This window comes from Salvelinus fontinalis, chromosome 35, assembly GCF_029448725.1.
Source record: "Salvelinus fontinalis isolate EN_2023a chromosome 35, ASM2944872v1, whole genome shotgun sequence".
Classification (NCBI taxonomy): Eukaryota; Metazoa; Chordata; class Actinopteri; order Salmoniformes; family Salmonidae; genus Salvelinus; species Salvelinus fontinalis.
In genome coordinates, this window is record NC_074699.1 from 10,879,789 (window position 1) to 10,902,921 (window position 23,133).

The 23,133-nt window shown below is 39.5% G+C and overlaps 1 protein-coding gene across 2 annotated transcripts in view; it reads left to right on the forward strand.

Moving 5' to 3' along the window:
- LOC129834321 (ALK tyrosine kinase receptor-like) overlaps nt 1–23,133 on the forward strand; it is a 733,537-nt gene that overhangs the window by 595,309 nt on the left and 115,095 nt on the right. For both annotated transcript variants that reach the window (XM_055899197.1, XM_055899198.1), the window contains exons 9-10: nt 4,833–5,005; nt 6,653–6,747. In XM_055899197.1, coding sequence (XP_055755172.1) covers nt 4,833–5,005; nt 6,653–6,747 — 268 coding nt within the window. The remainder of the gene's footprint in view (nt 1–4,832; nt 5,006–6,652; nt 6,748–23,133) is intronic.

A 23,133-nucleotide genomic window follows, 5' to 3' on the forward strand; every position in this document is an offset into this window, starting at 1 on the left:
ATAGAGAACAAACAAAAACATGACTGAATGGACAGACAAATTATGTAAGAGAGGAGTGTCTGGAAGCAAACAGGCACACTGTGAAGAAAAATACAGTAGTGTTTCTATTGAAACTGGTTTGAAAAACTAAGTTATTGATAATGGCAGTATTGCTGAATTACTGCACATTCATTTTTAGATACAATAAGAAGAGTTCTCCTTACTTAAGGATATGAATGCATCTAATGGATTGAAAAGTCCTAGTTGAATATCTTGGAGCACTTTGTCTTCATATAACTCTTAGTTTTCTTAAGTTGCCTAAAAATACAGACAGACAGATGCACACACACGCACACATTTACACCTACCTGGTAAGAGCTGCAGTGGACAGGTGAGGGGGAGCTGCAGTGGATGCTGGGGGCAATGCCATTTATTCATTTATTAATTTAAAATGTATTTCTTCAATTGACAGAAGTTTGATCCCATCCTTGATAGTGGTGGTTTAGCAAGATATCATCATTTAAGTCGGTGATATTTCCCAGGGATAGGATTTCCAGACACGAGGTCAACCCAGTCAATAAACATAAGAGACCGCACCTGTCAATCTGATGACATAAAAATATCATGGAGAATTTCAAATGCATTATTCAAGCGTTATTGGTCAGCGGGGTTGTCAGTCAGGTCGAGACAGAGTGAGTCCATGGCTATGGTTTTAAAAGTCTGCCTCTTGATAGGTGTCTGTCTGGCAAGTGGGCTAATATTGTATTTAGAGGTTAGTAAGGTGTCTTTGTTAGGACAGCATCAATGTTTTTACTTCACTTAGCACTTTCACTATGTGTAACTTTGCCACAGGTCATAAATACCTGGTAGAAACTGCCATGCAGTATTGAGAGAGTCTAAGAGAACAAAGCACCTCTTTTGGCCAAACTCCTAATCCTCAAAATGGGAGAATTAAATAATATTTCTACTTTTGAGAAGGTGGGAATGTGGGACATGTTGAAATATTTGGCACTACAACTCTACTAAATGACAAGACCATACCATGTGGCGCATTGGCTACACGGCTGGAAATGATGGTACTCTGAAGTATCCATTGTAACTACCTGCAACCACGAAAGACATTGTGACTTCTGGGAAAATGAACCAGAGACTCTGATGAACCCTACAGGATGATCGAGGATTCCAACAGAGAAGACAACAATGACATACGGGCGTAAATATATAATTTGCAACTATTCTCAAATGAGTGGCCATTCATGTGCAAAGAATTAGCATTACAATGAATATAATTATAGACTGTGTGTAATGAATCCATTTTGTCTTTCCTGCTCTCTCAGTCCCCACCCCTTTCCTTTTGTGTCACGTCTGCCCTGCCTCACGCACTCACTCATCACCTGTTATTACCTCCCCTATATTTTTCAGTTCCCCAGCTCTGTTCCCTGGCTTCTGCAATGATTGTTTTTGTCTGTTACTCATTTGCTGACGCTGTTCCTGTCTCGTTCCATGTCCGTTATTTAATGTTAATGTTAATGTTTTACTCCCCGTACCTACTTCGTCATGCCATGTGACAGAATACAGTAGCCATCACACGAAGCATCGGGGAGTACTGGTGTTCCGGTTGGTATGGTGGCATCGGCTCTGGGTCGCCACCGATGGAACCAGGGGTGCCTAGCCAGCTCGCCGGGCTTCCACGTCCTAGCTGGCTCGAGAGGTTTCCTTGACCCGGTTGGCTCGGATGGTGCCCATCCCACGTCGGGCCTCAGCCGGATCGTCAGTTCTTGTTCGCCCAGCCGGACCTGGAGGTTTTTTTTGTTTATATTTTGTTTTGTTGGTGACGTGGGGGTGGATTCCGCTGCCGATGTAACCGGGAGTGCCTAAGCCAGCCGGTCGGGCTTTCACGCCCTGTCTGGCTCGAGAGGTTTCCTTGCCTCGGTTGGCTCGGCGGCTTCCAATCCCACGTCACACTCCACCGGATCTTCGGGCTCCCTCTCTGCAGCGGGATCAACAGGTGCCTCAGCCGGATCATCGAGCCTGTCTGAGGCTTCCATGCCTCAGACAGGCTCGCCAGGCTCTCAAACTCCTGCCGGTTCGTTGGGCTTCCATGCCCCAACCGGCTTGCCCAGCGCCCATGTCTCGGCCGGTTCGCCCAGGTGGGATGCCGGCTAGCGTCCCAGAGGAGTGGAGTACTGTCACGTCTGCTCCCACTCTTCCCCGCCCCCTGGCGCTTGAGGGCGCCTGGCTGCCCTGCATCACGCACTCCTATCATCCATTAAGCACACCTGCCTTCCCTCGTCACGCGGATCAACAACATTGGACTCACCTGGACTCACTCATCACCTGTTATTTCCTCCCCTATAATTATCAGTTCCCCAGCTCTGTTCCCCGGCTTCTGCATTGATTGTTTTTGTCTGCGTTACTCGTTTTCTGATGCTGTTCCTGTCTCGTTCCATGTCAGTTATTTACAGAAACCTGTCGTACCTGCTTCGTCTCTCCAGCGTCATGCCATGTGACATTTTGTCTACCAAGCTGTCATATCGGCATAGCCCACTAGGAACTTTTATATCATTGTTAGTAACCAATATCTACTGTTTGTTTTGTATTTCTGTGATTATTTATTTTGTTAGTAAATAAATAATTAAGCCAATTTGTATATTGCTGATTCATTTAAAAAATATCCAAAACTTTGAACATCCTACGGAGCACCATTAAATCCATTATAAAAAAATATCAAGAATATGGCACCACAACAAACCTGCCAACAGAGGGCCGCCCACCAAAACTCACAGACCAGGCAAGGAGGGCATTAATCAGTGATGCAACAAAGAGAACAAAGATAATCCTAAAGGAGCTGCAAAGCTCCACAGCGGAAATTGGAAAATCTGTCCATAGGACCTCTTTAAGCCATACACTCCATAGAGCTGGGCTTTACGGAAGAGTGGCCAGAAAAAAACCATTGCTGAAATAAATAATAAGCTCACACGTTTGGTGTTCGCCAAAAGGCATATGGGAGACTCCTCAAACATATGGAAGAAGCTTTTTGGCCATCAAGGAAAACGCTATGTCTGGCGTGAACCCAACACCTCTCATCTCCCCAAGAACAACATCCCCACAGTGAAGCATGGTGGTGACAGTATCATGCTGTGGGGACGTTTTTTATCGGCAGGGACTGGGAAACTGGTCAGAATTGAAGGATTGATGGATGCCGCTAAATACAGGGAAATTCTTGAGGGAAACCTGTTTCAGCCTTACAGAGATTTGAGATTGGCACGGAGGTTCACCTTCCAGCAGGACAATGACCCTAATCATACTGCTAAAGCAACACTCAAGTGGTTTAAGGGGAAGCATTCAAATGTCTTGGAATGGCCTAGCCGAAGCCCAGACTTCAATCCAATTGAGAATCTGTGGTGTGACTTAAAGATTACTGTACACCAGCGGAACCTATCCAAATTTGCTGGAGCTGGAGCAGTTTTGCCTTGAAGAATGGGCAAAAATCCCAGTGGCTAGATGTGCCAAGCTTATAGAGACATACCCCAAGAGACTTGCAGCTGTAATTGCTGCAAAAGGTGGCTCTACAAAGTATTGCCTTTGGGGGGGTGAATAGTTATGCACACTCAAGTTTTCAGTTTTTTTGTCGTATTTCTTGTTTGTTTCATAATAAAAAATATTTAGCATCTTCAATGTGATAAGCATGTTGTGTAAATCAAATGATACAAACGCCTCAAAAATACATTTTAATTCCAGGTTGTAAGGAAAGATAATAGGAAAAATGCCAAGGGGGTGAATACTTTCGCAAACATCAGTATCTTAAATACAACAGGTACAAAAGGACCAAAGAGTTTTGCCCAGACCATGTTTTCATTTTTGCCATGGAAAATATTTGGCGATACTGGTATCGTCACAGACATAGGATGCACAAGGAGAGAATCAATTTGAGACAGAAAATGGAAGAAGGGAAAAAAGAAAGTGAAAGAGGGGGACATAAAGTGGGCCTCTGAGCGACAGCTACTGAGATATGTCTGAAGTAAAGTTCAGTCCTATAACAGTGCCTAAAGCTACAATCTAGCTAGCCGAAGTCAGCAGTTCCTTTGCACGGGACTAAAGATTAGTCATAATACCAGATTAGCACCTCGAGATCTCTTTACACGACCCTGAGCTGTCCAATGTATCCTACCTGCCTGCCTGTCTGCTTTGTCTGCCGCAGCACCCAATCTCAAGAGTAGATTCGCTTGGGCATTAGTAGCAGAGTAATGCCTGGCAAACACAATTTGACTTCTATAATCTTGATGTCAGGGAAATTCTCACAGTTTGGCAAAGGTGAAATCTAGATCAATGACAATTAGGTGAGGGAGTACACTGTGATAGAAGACCTTGTAGAAATTATAGTTTACTTTTTGATTAGAGGGAAACCATAGTCAGCTCTGCATATTGGAGAGACAGAAATGTAGCATTTAGACAGGAGTATTGTTGTTCCATTAGATTGAGACAAATACGAGCAATATAAATAAGGACATTTGTACGGCCTGGTGTACAGCTGAGACAATTTATGAATCTGTATTTGTAACTATAACTTCCATTTAAAGAAAGATACCCTCAGACTGCCTCTACAGTTTTATCAAGTGCAATGTTTAAACCCAAATGTCTTCCATGAAGGTCTGGCTGGAGTAAAACGGTCAAAATATTGCACTTAATAACACTATGGGAACAAGTAACTGGATGTGCGTACACTACTTCTAAACTAGTAATTATGACAGTATAACATCACAATCTGATGATTTGAGATGTCAATGTGTGTCTCAGTCAAGTCCTATTCAATTCCTATTCTGACTCATAATATAACTTAATTTCCCCAACAGGTACGGTTCTGGATGTGTTCCGGAGGTGGCCAGAGGTGGGCGCTATCTTTGTGGCTGGTGGAGAACAGCACAGGACCAGAGGAGCAGCGCAGACTGTGGCACTCTGCCAGTGAGCTCAAGACCGAGAGAGGCTGGAGACTCATTATGCTTCCTCTCTACGGACTTGTTGACTGGTACGGCGAATTAATTTGCTCCAATGACAGACTGACAAGTGAATTGGCCAATCACGGCCCTTGGAATAACAGAGTTCAGTGTATGAATATGTAACACGGTCAAAATGGGACACGGCTTCATTAGATTGTGAGATCATACTACATTTGAAACATGCATCACGTCAAAGCATAAAAGAACCAGCAAACCACAACGATGCATTGTGTGTTCTTTTAGGATGAAAGAAAATACATATCGCTTTTCAGGTCCAAAGACACAGTCATGCAAAGCTTTTTTTCCTCAGTTCTTCCTTCCGAACACACATTTTCAGTATTTACATTACACTTTAAGATAAGCCTCCCTTTCATCATAGGTCCCAATGGGTTGACTTGCCTTATACCATGGGCCTGCGGTGAGTTCCCTATTCTCCTTATCGCTCACTGTATCACCCTGTATTTTTAAAACTGGGTAGTAAAAATCGATACAGAGGCCTCCATTCATCCGCCTTTTCCTACAATTAGCACTTGATTTTTAGTTATTCAGTGTGAGGAGCTGAAATTAAAAATGTAAGAAAAAGAGGGAAAAGGTTGGATGACTTGTTTCATCCCCGGCGTGCTTGACTGGGCTCTCTTTATCGTTGGAGCCAAGCTAATCCTGGTCTTCAGATATTGATTCAATTTCTATTTCCGGTTTTATGGAGCTTGTTCTGCTCACGTTCTTAATTAAAAAGCATGTCCTTGCACCTTCAGAACTCAAGTGGATTTTCTCACAAGCAAATTCCCAAATGAGTCTTGATTTTGATAGGATTTTGTTCCGTAACAAAATAAAAGGAAGTATGTGAATGTCTTCAGATTTGGCTCCCAACAGTAGTCTGTCATTTATAATCTCTCTCCTCTGTGTTCTGCAAATGGAAGAGAAAAGAGCAGTAGGTGAAAGTCACTGTAACTCAGATTTTTTTTATTTTTTTTATTTTATTGGTTATTCTACCAACTCTGTGTGGTGCACATGCTTGGGAAAATCGGTAATTCAGTGTAGTAGATGCGTACATTCAGTACAGGGTCACAGTAATGTAAATTGTGGTCTTTGTGGTCATCCATCAGTGTTCTATCTATTTGCAGTTTCTAATAGCACACTATTATGACATGTTCTACTGTAGTACTGGCGTAAAACTCATTATTCAGGTTGCAGTCAACAATGTTATTTTTGAAGTATGTATTTGTGCTAGTAGAATACTTGAGTTATGTCTTAAAGAAGGATAAGGCAGTGATATCATACATCTCATGATACTGTTTGGAAGTATATCTACACTCCTTATACATAATCTATCTTTGGGTTTGATTCAATTCGTATTGCCGAAGTTCAGCGCTATACCACGCTTGAAATTTAAACGTCATTTCCATTTGAACCAGCATATGCAGCTATTACCGCGGAACAACTGCCGTTAAATGTCAGTCGTGCTACAACGCTGAACTTCAGCGTTATGGATTGAATCTAGCCTTTTTTCTTATCCTAGACTTGAATAATACACTTAAATTAAGGAGGTTTTTCACCACCGGAAGCAGATATACTTCATCTCAAGGACTTGAGTGATGCAGCTTGTGGTCATTGATGTTGTGTTCTAAATCCAGATTGTATCTACTGTTCAAAGATCAGATTTTGTTTCTCCTCAGGTTCTGGCTCCAGTTCAGCGTTGACAATGGACCTGGTCCAGGATCAGCCATTTGTCTGGATAACATCTCCTTCAGTATGGACTGCTTCCTGGCCTGTGAGTATTTCATTGATGTTCTACAGCACACAGAATTTGTTGTTTGACTTAAGCCTTTATTTTTTGATGACAGACAAAACAAGGGCTTTAGACCCAATCCACATATCTCCTCAATTTACCAACAATACCCGCTTACAGATGCCGTTTTCTGCACAGCAGCAAATGCACGCTTCTAGTGTATTCAAGGTTTATAAAGGCTTCTAGAGTTTAGAATTTCCACTATAAAATGTCAAACTTGGTTTGCCCTAACAAGACATGTATCAACCCCTACAAAAAAATGCCATTAATTATAATCCACATTATAATTCACATTTCCTATTGCTGTAGGGTTATTTTACTGCTGTGAGAAAAATATAAATGCAACATGCAATAATTTCAACAATTTTACTGAGTTACAATTCATATAAGGAAATCAGTCAATTTAAATAAATTAGGCCCTAATCTATGGATCTCACATGACTAGGTAGGGGTGCAGCCATGGGTGGGCATTGGAGGGCATAGGCCCACCCACTTGGCAGCCAGGCCCAGCCAATAACATTTGTTTTTCCCCATTAACGGGCTTTATTAGACAGAAATACTCCTGTCCGGGTGACTGATTTCAGACAATCCCACAGGTGAAGAAGCCGAATGTCTAGGTCCTGGGCTTGCATGGTTAAATGTGGTCGGTGGGTTGTGAGGCCGGTTGGACGTACTGCCAAATTCTCTAAAACAACCCTGGAGGTGGCTTATGGTAGAGAAATTAACATTAAAATCTCTGGCAACAGCTCTGGGGGAAATTCTTGCAGTCAGCATGCCAATTGCACGCTCACTTAAAACTTGAGACATCTGTGGCATTGTGTTCTGTGACAAAACTGCACAATATAGAGTGTCCTTTTATTGTCCCCAGCACAAGATTAAACATTTTTTACTAGGCAAGTCAGTTAACCTGTTGGGGATGGGGGCGCTGTTTAGACTATTTATGCTAATTTGGTAATTTTTGAAACGGCTTCCCACAAAATCCTTGATCGAACAATATGCATTTTATTATTATTATTGGATAGAAAACAGTCTATAGTTTCTATAGGAGTTGAAATTTTGTCTCTAAGTGGAACAGAGCCCATTCTACAGCAATTTCCCTGACATTGATTCAGATTTCAGAAATGTTGGCCACTGTTCTGAAGTCAGTTAAAAAGGCACTGATATTGCTATGACTGTACGGACACTTCTTACGTCTTCCCCTGGATGCCTTTACGTGATGACGATTCCAATGGGGTCGATTGCGCGTTCACAGGCCCTACAAATGAAAAAACCCTGAAGCTAGTCATTCTTTTGGAGCTGCGTCATGCGCCTAGAGGACATCGGCGCGCACCTGTTCCAAGCGTTAGTTTAGCCTGTTATATTTCTCCGGTCATCTTTTCACTCGTTATAGGAGTTAAAAACATCATAAGGTAGTTAATTTAACCTGTTGGGGATGGGGGCGCTGTTTAGACTATTTATGCTAATGTGGCTAATTTTTTAAACGGCTTCCCACAAAATTCTTGATCGTACAATATGCATATTATTATTATTATTGGATAGAAAACAGTCTATAGTTTCTATAGGAGTTGAAATTTTGTCTCTAAGTGGAACAGAGCCCATTCTACAGCAATTTCCCTGACATGGAGTCAGATTTGAGAAATGTTGGCCACTTTTCTGAAGTCAGTTAAAAGGGCACTGTCGTTGCTATGACTATACGGACACTTCTTACGTCTTCCCCTGGATGCCTTTACGTGATGACGATTCCAACGGGCTCGATTGCTCGTTCACAGGCCCTACAAATGAAAAAAACCTTTAGCTAGCAAGTCTTTTCTTGCTGCGTAACGCGCGTGGAAGACACCGACCCTCTCCTGTTCCAAGCGTTAGTTTAGCCTGTTATATTTCTCCGGTCATCTTTTCACTCGTTATAGGAGTTAAAAACATCATAAGGTAGTTAATTTAAAGCGTTTTATAGCAATTTATATCCGTTTAGTGCGATTTTGGGACATTTATTTTTGCAACGATGTGAAAAGTTGGGCATGCTTTTCAGTTCATCCCGAACTCAGTTGACATTTCCACATGGCAAGAGGACAGCTTTCCACCAAAAGACGATTTCTCCCAAGAAAGGATCCTTTGCCCAAGATACCGATGGAAGAACAGCTCAAGGTAGGACATTTTTATTATGATAAATCGTGTTTCTGTCGAAACATTTTAGTGGCTTAGGACGCCATGTTTTTTGACGTAGCTTCGCTTGGCGCAAACTGTATTGAAAAGTAAGGATAAATTAAAAAATGTAATAACGCAATTGTATTAAGAATTAAATTGTCTATCAATCCCTGTCCACCCTATATTTTTTAGTCACGTTTATGAGTATTTATGTATAAGAGTAGATCACTGTCTAAGTGGCGCAAGGACATTTTCTGACCAGCTGAGCTACATTTCACATTGTCTAACCATGATTTTGGTGGCTAAATATAAACATTTTCGATCAAACTGTATATGCATGTTGTAATGTGATGTTACAGGAGTGTCATCGGAAGAATTCTGAGAAGGTTAGTGAAAAAATTAATATCTTTTGGCGATGTTGACTTTTATCGCTCACTTTGGCTAGAATCAATGCTGGGCTGCTAATTGCTATGTGCTAAGCTAATATAACGATTTATTGTGTTTTCGCTGTAAGACACTTAGAAAATCTGAAATATTGTCTGTATTCACAGGATCTGTGTCTTTCGATTCGTGTATGCTGTGTATTTTTACGAAATGTTTGATGATTAGTAGTTAGGTAAACACGTTGCTCATTGTAATTATTCTAGTCCATTTGTGATGGTGGGTGCAATTGTAAACTATGCCATATACCTGAAATATGCACTTTTTTCTAACAAAACCTATCCCATACCATAAATATGTTATCAGACTGTCATCTAATGAGTTTTTTTGTTGGTTAGGGGCTATAAATATCTTAGTTTAGCCGAATTGGTGATGGCTACTGGTGTTGGTGGACAAATAAAAGATGGTGGATTATGCTAATGTGTTTTTAGGTAATAGATGTACATCTTTACATATTGTGTCTTCCCTGTAAAACATTTTAAAAATCGGAAATGTTGACTGGATTCACAAGATCTGTGTCTTTCATTAGCTGTATTGGACTTTAATGTGTGAAAGTTAAATATTTTAAAAATATATTTTTTTTGAATTTCGCGGCACTGGTTTTTCAGTGGGGGGGGGGGGGGTGTGCCGCTAGCGCCACGCTGATCCTAGACAGGTTAAAGCGTTTTATAGCAATTTATATCCGTTTAGTGCGATTTTGGGACATTTATTTTTGCAACGATGTGAATATTTGGGCACGCTTTTCAGTTCATCCCGAACGCAGTAGGCATTTCCACATGGCAAGAGGACAGCTTTCTACCAAAAGACGATTGCTCTCAAGAAAGGATCCTTTGCCCAAGATACTGATGGAAGAACAGCTCAAGGTAGGACATTTTTATTATGATAAATCGTGTTTCTGTCGAAACATTTTAGTGGCTTAGGACGCCATGTTTTATGACGTAGCTTCGCTAGGCGCAAACTGTATTGAAAAGTAAGGATAAATTAAAAAATGTTATTCCGCAATTGTATTAAGAATTAAATTGTCTATCAATCCCTGTCCACCCTATATTTTTTAGTCACGTTTATGAGTATTTATGTATAAGAGTAGATCACTGTCTAAGTGGCGCAAGGACTTTTTCTGACCAGCTTGTCTACATTTCACATTGTCTAACCATGATTTTGGTGGCTAAATATAAACGTTTTCGATCAAACTCTATATGGAATGTGTAATATGATGTTACAGGAGTGTCATCGGAAGAATTCTGAGAAGGTTAGTGAAAAAATTAATATCTTTTGGCGATGTTGACTTTTATCGCTCACTTTGGCTAGAATCAATGCTGGGCTGCTAATTGCTATGTGCTAAGCTAATATAACGATTTATTGTGTTTTCGCTGTAAGACACTTAGAAAATCTGAAATATTGTCTGTATTCACAGGATCTGTGTCTTTCGATTCATGTATGCTGTGTATTTTTACGAAATGTTTGATGATTAGTAAGTAGGTAAACACGTTGCTCTAAGTAGTTTTTCTATTCCATTTGTGACGGTGGGTGCAATTGTAACCTATGCCATCTACCTGAAATATGCACTTTTTTCTAACAAAACCTATCCCATACCATAAATATGTTATCAGACTGTCATCTAATGAGTTTTTTTGTTGGTTAGGGGCTATAAATATCTTAGTTTAGCCGAATTGGTGATGGCTACTGGTGTTGGTGGACAAATAAAAGATGGTGGATTATGCTAATGTGTTTTTAGGTAATAGATGTACATCTTTACATATTGTGTCTTCCCTGTAAAACATTTTAAAAATCGGACATGTTGACTGGATTCACAAGATCTGTGTCTTTCATTAGCTGTATTGGACTTTAATGTGTGAAAGTTAAATATTTAAAAAAAATATTTTTTTTGAATTTCGCGGCACTGGTTTTTCAGTGGGGGGGGGGGGGGGTGTGCCGCTAGCGCCACGCTGATCCTAGACAGGTTAACCTCTCTTGGGTATGTGGGACGGTAGCGTCCCACCTCGTCAACAGCCAGTGAAACTGCAGGGCGCCAAATTCAAAACAACAGAAATCCCATAATTTAAATTACAAGTTTTTTACACCATTTTAAAGCTACACTTGTTGTAAATCCAGCCAAAGTGTCCGATTTCAAAAAGGTTTTACGACGATAGCACACCAAACGATTATGTTAGGTCACAGAAAAATACAGCCATTTTTCCAGCTAAAGAGAGCAGTAACAAAACGCAGAAATAGAGATAAAATGAATCACTAACCTTTGATAATCTTCATCAGATGACACTCATAGGACTTCATGTTACACAATACATGTATTTTTGTTTGGTAAAGTTCATATTTATATCCAAAAATCTGAGTTTAGGCAAGACGCTACTGTCTCACTTGGCAAAAAGCCTGAGAAAATGCAGAGCGCCAAATTAAAATTAATTCCTATGAAAATTACTATAAAATCAAACTTTCATTAAATCACACATGAAAGATACCAAATTAAAGCTACACTGGTTGTGAATCAAGCCAACATGTCAGAATTCAAATAGGCTTTTCATTGAAAGCAAACGATGCTATTATCTGAGCATAGCACCATAGTAAACAAAAGAGAGAACATGTCAACCCTGAAGGCGCGACACAAAACACAGAAATAAAAATATAATTCATGCCTTACCTTTGACGAGCTTCTGTTGTTGGCACTCCAATATGTCCCATAAATATCACAAATGGTCCTTTTGTTCGATTAATTCCGTCGATATATATCCAAAATGTCAATTTATTTGGCCCGTTTGATCCTGAAAAACACCGGTTCCAACTTGCTCAAACGTGACGACAAAATATTTCAAAGGTTACCTGTAAACTTTGCCAAAAAATGTCAAACTACTTATGTAATACAACTTTAGTTATTTGTTAATGTTAATAATCGATAAAATTGAAGACGGGATGATATGTGTTCAATACAGGATTAAAACGATATGTAGCATGCCTTCTGTTTGATTGAAGTGCATGTCCAGGACACCTGGAGTGCCTCGACTTCAAGATGGCTGTATTTCTTCATTACACAAAGGAATAACCTCAACCTATTTCTCTAGACTGTTGACATCTAGTGGAAACCGTAGGAACTGCAAGCAATTCGCTTACAAATCTGGTTTCCCAATGAAAACTCATTGAAAAGACAGTGACCTCAAAAAAAAGAAATCTGAATGGTTTGTCCTCTGGGTTTCGCCTGCTAAATAAGTTCTGTTATACTCACAGACATGATTCAAACAGTTTTAGAAACTTCAGAGTGTTTTCTATTCAAATATACTAATAATATGCATATCTTATCTCCTAGAGATGAGTAACTGGCAGTTGAATTTGGTTGTGCTTTTTATCCAAACGTGAAAATGCTGCCCCCTACCCTAGAGAAGTTAAGAACAAATTCTTATTTTCAATGACAGCCTAGGAGCAGTGGGTTAACTGCCTTGTTCAGGGGCAGAACAACAGATTTTTACTTTAACAGCTCAGGGATTTGATCTTGCAACCTTTCGGTTAAAAGTCCAACGCTTTAACCACCTTTCGGTTTCAAGTCCAACGTTCTAACCACTAGGCTACCTGCCACCCCAAGTAATGACTATAATGTTTAACCTGTCTAGGATCAGCGTGGCGCTAGCGGCACACCCCCCCCCCCCCCCACTGAAAAACCAGTGCCGCGAAATTCAAAAAAAAAATATTTTTAAAATATTTAACTTTCACACATTAAAGTCCAATACAGCTAATGAAAGACACAGATCTTGTGAATCCAGTCAACATTTCCGATTTTTAAAATGTTTTACAGGGAAGACACAATATGTAAAGATGTACATCTATTACCTAAAAACACATTAGCATAATCCACCATCTTTTATTTGTCCACCAACACCAGTAGCCATCACCAATTCGGCTAAACTAAGATATTTATAGCCCCTAACCAACAAAAAAACTCATTAGATGACAGTCTGATAACATATTTATGGTATGGGATAGGTTTTGTTAGAAAAAAGTGCATATTTCAGGTAGATGGCATAGTTTACAATTGCACCCACCATCACAAATGGACTAGAATAATTACAATGAGCAACGTGTTTACCTAACTACTAATCATCAAACATTTCGTAAAAATACACAGCATACACGAATCGAAAGACACAGATCCTGTGAATACAGACAATATTTCAGATTTTCTAAGTGTCTTACAGCGAAAACACAATAAATCGTTATATTAGCTTAGCACATAGCAATTAGCAGCCCAGCATTGATTCTAGCCAAAGTGAGCGATAAAAGTCAACATCGCCAAAAGATATTAATTTTTTCACTAACCTTCTCAGAATTCTTCCGATGACACTCCTGTAACATCACATTACAACATGCATATACAGTTTGATCGAAAATGTTTATATTTAGCCACCAAAATCATGGTTAGACAATGTGAAATGTAGACAAGCTGGTAAAGAAAAAGTCCTTGCGCCACTTAGACAGTGATCTACTTTTATACATAAATACTCATAAACGTGACTAAAAAATATAGGGTGGACAGGGATTGATAGACAATTTAATTCTTAATACAATTGCGTTATTACATTTTTTAATTTATCCTTACTTTTCAATACAGTTTGCGCCAAGCGAAGCTACGTCAAAAAACATGGCGTCCTAAGCCACTAAAATGTTTCGACAGAAACACGATTTATCATAATAAAAATGTCCTACCTTGAGCTGTTCTTCCATCAGTATCTTGGGCAAAGGATCCTTTCTTGGGAGAAATCGTCTTTTGGTGGAAAGCTGTCCTCTTGCCATGTGGAAATGTCAACTGCGTTCGGGATGAACTGAAAAGCGTGCCCAACTTTTCACATCGTTGCAAAAATAAATGTCCCAAAATCGCACTAAACGGATATAAATTGCTATAAAACGCTTTAAATTAACTACCTTATGATGTTTTTAACTCCTATAACGAGTGAAAAGATGACCGGAGAAATATAACAGGCTAAACTAACGCTTGGAACAGGTGCGCGCCGGTGTCCTCTAGGCTCATGACGCAGCTCCCAAAGAATGACTAGCTTCAGGGTTTTTTCATTTGTAGGGCCTGTGAACGCGCAATCGACCCCGTTGGAATCGTCATCACGTAAAGGCATCCAGGGGAAGACGTAAGAAGTGTCCGTATAGTCATAGCAACGACAGTGCCCTTTTAACTGACTTCAGAAGAGTGGCCAACATTTCTCAAATCTGACTCCATGTCAGGGAAATTGCTGTAGAATGGGCTCTGTTCCACTTAGAGACAAAATTTCAACTCCTATAGAAACTATAGACTGTTTTCTATCCAATAATAATAATAATATGCATATTGTACGATCAAGGATTTTGTGGGAAGCCGTTTAAAAAATTAGCCAAATTAGCATAAATAGTCTAAACAGCGCCCCCATCCCCAACAGGTTAACCTGTCTAGGATGAGGGTGCCGCTAGCGGTACTCCCCCCCCCCCTACTGAAAAGGCAGAGCCGCGAAATTCAAAAATAATTTTTTTTTTAAATATTTAACTTTCACACATTAAAGTCCAATACAGCTAATGAAAGACACAGATCTTGTGAATCCAGCCAACATGTCCGATTTTAAAATGTTTTACAGGGAAGACACAATATGTAAAGATGTACATCTATTACCTAAAAACACATTAGCATAATCCACCATCTTTTATTTGTCCACCAACACCAGTAGCTATCACCAATTCGGCTAAACTAAGATATTTATAGCCCCTAACCAAGAAAAAAACTCATCAGATGACAGTCTGATAACATATTTATGGTATGGGATAGGTTTTGTTAGAAAAATGTGCATATTTCAGGTAGATGGCATAGGTTACAATTGCACCCACCGTCAAAAATGGAATAGAAAAACTACTTAGAGCAACGTGTTTACCTACTTACTAATCATCAAACATTTCGTAAAAATACACAGCATACACGAATCGAAAGACACAGATCCTGTGAATACAGACAATATTTCAGATTTTCTAAGTGTCTTACAGCGAAAACACAATAAATCGTTATATTAGCATAGCACATAGCACATAGCAGCCCAGCATTGATTCTAGCCAAAGTGAGCGATAAAAGTCAACATCGCCAAAATATATAATTTTTTTCACTAACCTTCTCAGAATTCTTCAGATGACACTCCTGTAACATCATATTACACAATCCATATAGAGTTTGATCGAAAATGTTTATATTTAGCCACCAAAATCATGGTTAGACAATGTGAAATGTAGCTCAGCTGGTCAGAAAAAGTCCTTGCGCCACTTAGACAGTGATCTACTCTTATACATAAATACTCATAAACGTGACTAAAAAATATAGGGTGGACAGGGATTGATAGACAATTTAATTCTTAATACAATCGCGGAATTACATTTTTTAATTTATCCTTACTTTTCAATACAATTTGCGCCAAGCGAAGCTACGTCAAAAAACATGGCGTCCTAAGACACTAAAAATTTTCGACAGAAACACGATTTATCATAATAAAAATGTCCTACTTTGAGCTGTTCTTCCATCAGTATCTTGGGCAAAGGATCCTTTCTTGGGAGTAATCGTCTTTTGGTGGAAAGCTGTCCTCTTGCCATGTGGAAATGCCAACTGCGTTCGGGATGAACTGGAAGCGTGCCCAGCTATTCACAGCGTTAAAGAAATAAATGTCCCAAAATCGCACTAAACGGATATAAATTGCTATAAAACGCTTTAAATTAACTACCTTATGATGTTTTTAACTCCTATAACGAGTAAAAACATGACCGGAAAAATATAACAGGCTAAACTAACGCTTGGAAAAATAGCAGGTCGATGTCCTCCACGCGCATTACGCAGCTGCAAAGGAGCTCCTACCTACAGGGTTTTTTAATTTGTAGTGCCTGTGAACGCGCAATCGACCCCATTCAAATCGTCATCACGTAAAGGCATCCAGGGGAAGACGTAAGCAGTGTCCGTATAGTCATAGCAATAACAGTGCCCTTTTAACTGACTCCAGAACAGTGGCCAAAATTTCTGAAATCTGACTCCATGTCAGGGAAATTGCTGTAGAATGGGCTCTGTTCCACTTAGAGACAAAATTTCAACTCCTATAGAAACTATAGACTGTTTTCTATCCAATAATAATAATAATATGCATATTGTACGATCAAGGATTTTGTGGGAAGCCGTTTCAAAAATTACACGATTAGCATAAATAGTCACAACAGCGCCCCCATCCTCAACAGGTTAATCAGCTTCTTGACATCCCACACCTGTCAGGTGGATGGATTATCTTGGCAAAGGAGACATGCTCACTAACAGGCATGTAAAGAAATTTGTGCACAACATTTGAGAGAAATAAGCTTTTTGTGCATCTAACGTTTCTGGGATCTTTTATTTCAGTTCATGAAACCTGGGAATAACACTTTACATGTTTCGTTTATATTTTGTTCAGTATAAATGCGTCATCCGTAAACAGAGTTTAACAAAACAACAATTTCAGACATTCAATAGCAGAAGACAATTTAACATTTGATTTAAGTCAATTAAGAACAGAGTATTATTTACATTGATAATCTGTCACAATTATAGTGAGTAATTAGAAATCATGGCTGTAAGCTTCAACTATATGTTAAAATATCTACATTTTTTGCCCGTTAAATATTTTTTGCCGCAGTGTATAAATTATTCATGATGTTTACCAAAAATACAATCAATCATGCACAAATAATTTGTCTGTATATGCCTTGATATCGGAGAAGGATTTTCTCCTACTATGTTCATACTTTAACGATTTTTATGTTCTGGTTACGTATTTGAACAAAATACATAATAAGCACATCATTTTAAATATCTTACCTACTAGCCCAGCTCTAGACAACATACATATCTTGAATTATGACTAAAGTCAAACATTGACATTATTTACTTATTTCTTCACCTCCGTGGCATCCGTGGTGAGATATACATTTATCTCTCCTACAGTATATCAGTATAGACAATCTCTCACTGTCCACGATATGGGTGAATTCCGGGAGCTTAAGTGTCCACATATTCTGATACATATTAAAGGTCAAAACTTGTCTTGCCTTTCCCGCTTCATCCATAATGATAATTGGGATGTTATATCAGTGGAGAAACAACAGTGTCATGACACTTGCATCTCACATTTGGAGAAAAAAGAGAAAGACATGCTCTATACCCCTCTGTCTTTCCCTAACTCCCTAACTGCTCTAACTGTGCCCAGAATAGCAAGCTGGGGCGCTCTGCCACTGATGCAGCTTCGAAGACGGACAGTGAGTCAGTCATTAAGGAAAAACGGGTGTGATTTAAGTGACTAAACCCATCTGCTTTGCTTTACCTTGGCCAGGTCGCAGTTGTAAATGAGAATTTGTTCTCAACTGGCCTACCTGGTTAAATAAAGGTGAAATAAAAAAATAAAAAAATAAAATTTACTGAAGGAGCTAAAATGAGGTTCTGCGGGGACCCCGGAAATCTGAAATCTTCTCCTAAAGTACAGTTGATTTCACTGCTTCATCTGCCTGCTCAGTCAGGTAGGCAGGAAGTAAATTATGAATCGTGCTCTGGCTCTGATGAGAATATGAATTCAAATTGAAACAGGAATGGGGTGATTGTTTAGTTCACTGTTATTACTATGTTATACCATTGCAATCACCCCATATCAACACTACCTCATATGTCCCACTTTATATCTATATACTTTATTCTAGTCATGGCTCATCCTTTATAATTACTGCTGTACACACCTTTTCTGATCACATACTGTCCATACGGTCTATACACCATTCACATATATATACAGTATGTTTATATTCCGGACTCTGGTCCGGAGGCTACTTTTCTGCACTTCTATCCATTTTGCGATGGGGTTTTGTACCATGTATTTACATACTGTAGTTGTTATACTGTTTATACACACTGCATATTTATATTCTGTGTTCTTGACATAGCTGGCTCCCTCTAATATATCTACTGCTCTACATATCATTCTTAGTATATCTTGTATAAATAAATCCTGTATATATACACATATAGACCGCATTTGGATTACTGTTGGATAATGCTATTTGGGTTGTTAATTGGATTCGTTCCGACATTTCTTGTTCTTGTTTTAAAATGTGTTTTATTATTTGTGCACTTGTTTGACATTTTACTGCATTGTTAGGAGCTACTGTAGTAACACAAGCATTTTGCTGCACCCACTATAACATCTGCTAAAATGTGTACATGACCAAAATAAACTTTGATTATATTTGATTTTAGGATCAGGGCATCTACAGTGCCTTCAGAAAGTATTCATACCCCTTGACTTTTCCACGTTTTGTTGTGTTGCAGCGCGAATTCAAAACTGATTAAATTATTGTTTTATACAATACCAGATAATGACAAAGTGAAGACATGTTTTTAGAAATGTATTCACACCCCTTTGCTATGACTCTCCAAATTGAGCTTAGGTAAATCCAATTCCTTTGATTAACCTTGAGATGTCGCAACAACTTGATTGGAGTCCACCTGTGGCCAATTCAATTGTTTGGACATGATTTAGAAAGAAACCCACCTATCTATATAAGGTATCACATTTGACAGTGCATGTCAGAGCAGAAACTATACAATGAAGTCCAATGAACTGTCCGTAGATCTCCAAGAATTGTGATGAGGCATATATCTGGGGAAAGGTATAAAACAATTTCTACAGTATTGAAAGTTTCCAAGAGCACAGTGGTCTCCATCATTGGGAAAAGGAAAACAAATGACACTACCCAGACTCTGCCTAGAGCTGGCTCTGAACAAACTGAGCAATCGGGCAAAAAGGACCTTGGTCAGGGATGTGACTAAGAACCACTGACAGAACTAAATAATTTCTTGATTGAGATGGGAGAACCTGCCGGAAGGACAACAGTCTCTACAGCACTTCACCAATATGGGCTGTATCTTATTTGGGATAGGGGGCAGCATTTTCACGTTTGGATGAAAAGCGTGCCCAGAGTCAACTGCCTGCAACTCAGTCCCAGTTGCTAATATATGCATATCATTAGTAGATTGGATAGAAAACACTCTGAAGTTTCTAAAACTGTTTGAATGATGTCTGTGAGTATAACAGAACTCATATGGCAGGTGAAAACCTGCACTTCCTAAGGCTTCCACTAGATGTCAACAGTCTTTAGAACCTTGTTTGATGCTTCTACTGGGTGGTGGGGGCGAATGAGAGGGGATTGAGTAAGGTCACTCCCAGAGTGCCATGAGCTGACCATGCGCGTTCACATGAGAGTTAGCTTAAGTTCCATTGCATTTCTGAAGACAAAGGAATTCTCCGGTTGGAAAATTATTGAAGATTTATGATAAAAACATCCTAAAGATTGATTCTATACATCGTTTGACATGTTTCTACGAACTGTAATATGGCTTTTTTGACTTTTCGTCTGAACTAAGCGATCGCGCATTGAGCAATTGGATTACTGGGCTAAACGTGCGAACAATAAGGAGGTATTGGGACATAAATTATGGACGTTATCGAACAAATCAAACATTTATTGTGGAACTGGGATTCCTGGGAGTGCATTCTGATGAAGATCATCAAAGGTATGTGAATATATATAATGCTATTTCTGACTTCTGTTGACTCCGCAACATGGTGGGTATATGTTTGGCTTGTTTTGGTCTCTGACCGCCGTACTCAGATTATTGCATGGTTTGCTTTTTCCGTAAAGATTTTTTGAAATCTGCCAAAGCGGGTGCATTAAGGAGAAGTATATCTATAATTCTGTGCATAGTACTTGTATCTTTTATCAAAGTTTATGATGAGGATTTCTGTGATTTGATGTGGCTCTGTGCAAATTCACGGGATGTTTTGGAGGCAAAGCCAAATGTAAACTGAGGTTTTTGATCGAACAAAACATACATGTATTGTTTAACATGTTATCCCGGGAGTGTCATCTGATGAGGAATATCAAATGTTAGCGATACATTTTTATCTCTATTTCTGCTTTTTTTGACTCCTCTCTTTGGTTGGAAAATGGCTCTATGCTTTCTGTGACTAGTTGCTGACCGAACATAATGATATGTTCTGCTTTTGCCGAAAAGCCTTTTTGAAATCGGACACTGTGGTTTATCTTTAAAATGGTGTCTGTCACGTCCTGACCATAGTTCTTATGTGTTTTGCTTGTTTAGTGTTGGTCAGGACGTGAGCTGGGTGGGAATTCTATGTTGTGTGTCTAGTTTGTCTGTTTCTATTTTCAGCCTAATATGGTTCTCAATCAGAGGCAGCTGTCAATCGTTGTCCCTGATTGAGAATCATATATAGGTGGCTTGTTTTGTGTTGGGTTTTTGTGGGTGGTTGTTTCCTGTCTCTGTGTTTTCTCTGCACCAGATAGGGCTGTTTCGGTTTGCCACATTTGTTATTTTGTTTTGTATCGTGCTCACTGTTTTGTTTGATTAAACATGTTGAGCACTGGCTACGCTGCGTGTTGGTCCGATCCCTGTTTCACCCCCTCTTCTAGTGAAGAGAGGGAAGGCTGCCGTTGCAGTGTCTAATACTTGAGTATTTGAGAAATTTGAATTATGAGATTTCTGTTGATTGAATTTGGCGCCCTGCAATTTCATTGGCTGTTGGCGAGCTAGCGGAACCCCGTTCCCAGACAGGTTAAGGGAGAGTGGCCAGACGGAAGGTACTCCTGAGAAAAAGGCACGTGACAGCACGCCTGTACTTTGCAAAAAGTCACATGAAAGACTGAAATCATAAGGCAAAAGATTATGTGGTCTGATGAGATAAAAATGTTACTATTTGGTCTGAATGCAAAGCGCTATGTCTGGAGAAAACCAGGCACAGCTCATCACCTGTCTAACACCATCCCTACCAAAAATAATAGTGGTGGCAGCATCATGGTGTGGGAATGCTTTTTAGTGGCAGGGACTGGGCGACTGGTAATGATAGAGGGAACAATGAATGGAGCCAAATACAGACAGGAAAATTCTTGATTAGAATCTGCTTCAGAGTGCAAACAACCTTAGACTGGGGTATATTGTGTAGATTGGTAGATTGCATTTAATCCGTTTTGTATTTGGGCTGGAACACACCAAAATGTGTAATAATTCAAGGGGTATGAACACTTTCTGAAGTAAATGGGTTGACATTTTCCAGAAAATATTTGTGCACCAGTTTTGTTTTTGGAGTCATTTGCACATTAACACAGCACTGCAGCATCATCTATCCCAAGGCAGATCCTCCTCCAGATGGCATCTAATCTGGCCTGGGTAAAGCCTGGGTAAAAACCCACACTTGTTGTTGTCAAATTTATATCACCTATCGATCAACTGGTAACGATATTGGGATAAAGTGACGCTAGGCTAGTCGCAAACATTGTTTTTAAGCGTGCCAATACAGGACTAAGATCGCATCGTACTACACCGGCTCTGGCGCTCGTTGGATGTGGCAGGGCTTTTAAATCATTACAGACTACAAAGGGAAGAACAAAGGGAATCACAGCCGCGAGCTGCCCAGTGACACAAGCCTACCAGATGAGCTAAACTACTTCTATGCTCGCTTTGAGGAAATTAACACTAAAACATGCATGAGAGCACCAGCTGTTCCGGAAGACTGTGTGATCACGCTCTCCGCAGCCGTTGTGGGTAAGACCTTTTGAACAGGTCAACATTCACAAGGCTGCAGGGCCAGACATTACTAGAACGTGTACTGCGAGCATGCGCTGACCAACTAGCAAGTGTCTTCTGGCAAGTGTCTTAAATTTAATCCACCTGAAAAGACAGAACAAATAATACAACAAATATTGTGGTTAAACTCAAAAATACTAATTGATTAAAAAAACAAATTTTTCAATTAAATGTTTAAAAAAGGTATACTTTTAGGGAATGATATCATAAATCGGACTGGTGGAGTTATGTCACACATGCAGTTAACACAGACATATGGAAATGTCTGCTCTACCCAAAATTACAACTAACTAATTGCAGCATTACCACAAAAATGGAGGACGCAAGTTGAAGGGGAAAAAAGTAAGAAACTTGTCTGTCGGCCCTGCATTAAAGAACGTAAATGGTAAATAAAAGTGTGATGAATAAAAACATATACCAATTTCATTTAAGGACCAAAGAATTGACAGATGTGCCATATAAATTGCAAAATAAATTGCCTAGAACTAACTCTGCAGATAGCAATACTGGGTGTTTTGAAAAGCCATAGTCAATCAATCAATAATATAATAATTATTTTAACTAAAATGTTTATCTTTAATTTACAATCTGTCGAATCTATGAATAGAAAATAAAATGCAAATGAATTACTTAAAAATCATACAATTGTATCGGGTGACGCTCTCCTCATCCTCGGAAGAGGTGAGGAGAGAAGGATCTTCAGACCAAAACGCAGGCTCAGGGAAATAAGCCATCTTTATTATAAATTACGATGATGGCAAACACGAAACGAAACAAACACTTTCCAAACTACAAAATAACAAAACGACGTTGACGAGACCTGAACATAAACTTATATAACTAAACATAAACTTACGTACAGGAAACAGACGACATCGAAACGAAAACGAAACAAACCAACGTTACAGTCCAGTGTGGTACGAACAAACATACTGACACAGGAGACAATCACCCACAAACAAACAGTGAGAATGCCCTACCTAAATATGACTCTTAATTAGAGGCAAACGCAAACCACCTGCCTCTAATCAAGAGCCATACCAGGCAAACCGAAACCAACATAGAAACAGATAACATAGAATGCCCACCCAACCTCACGT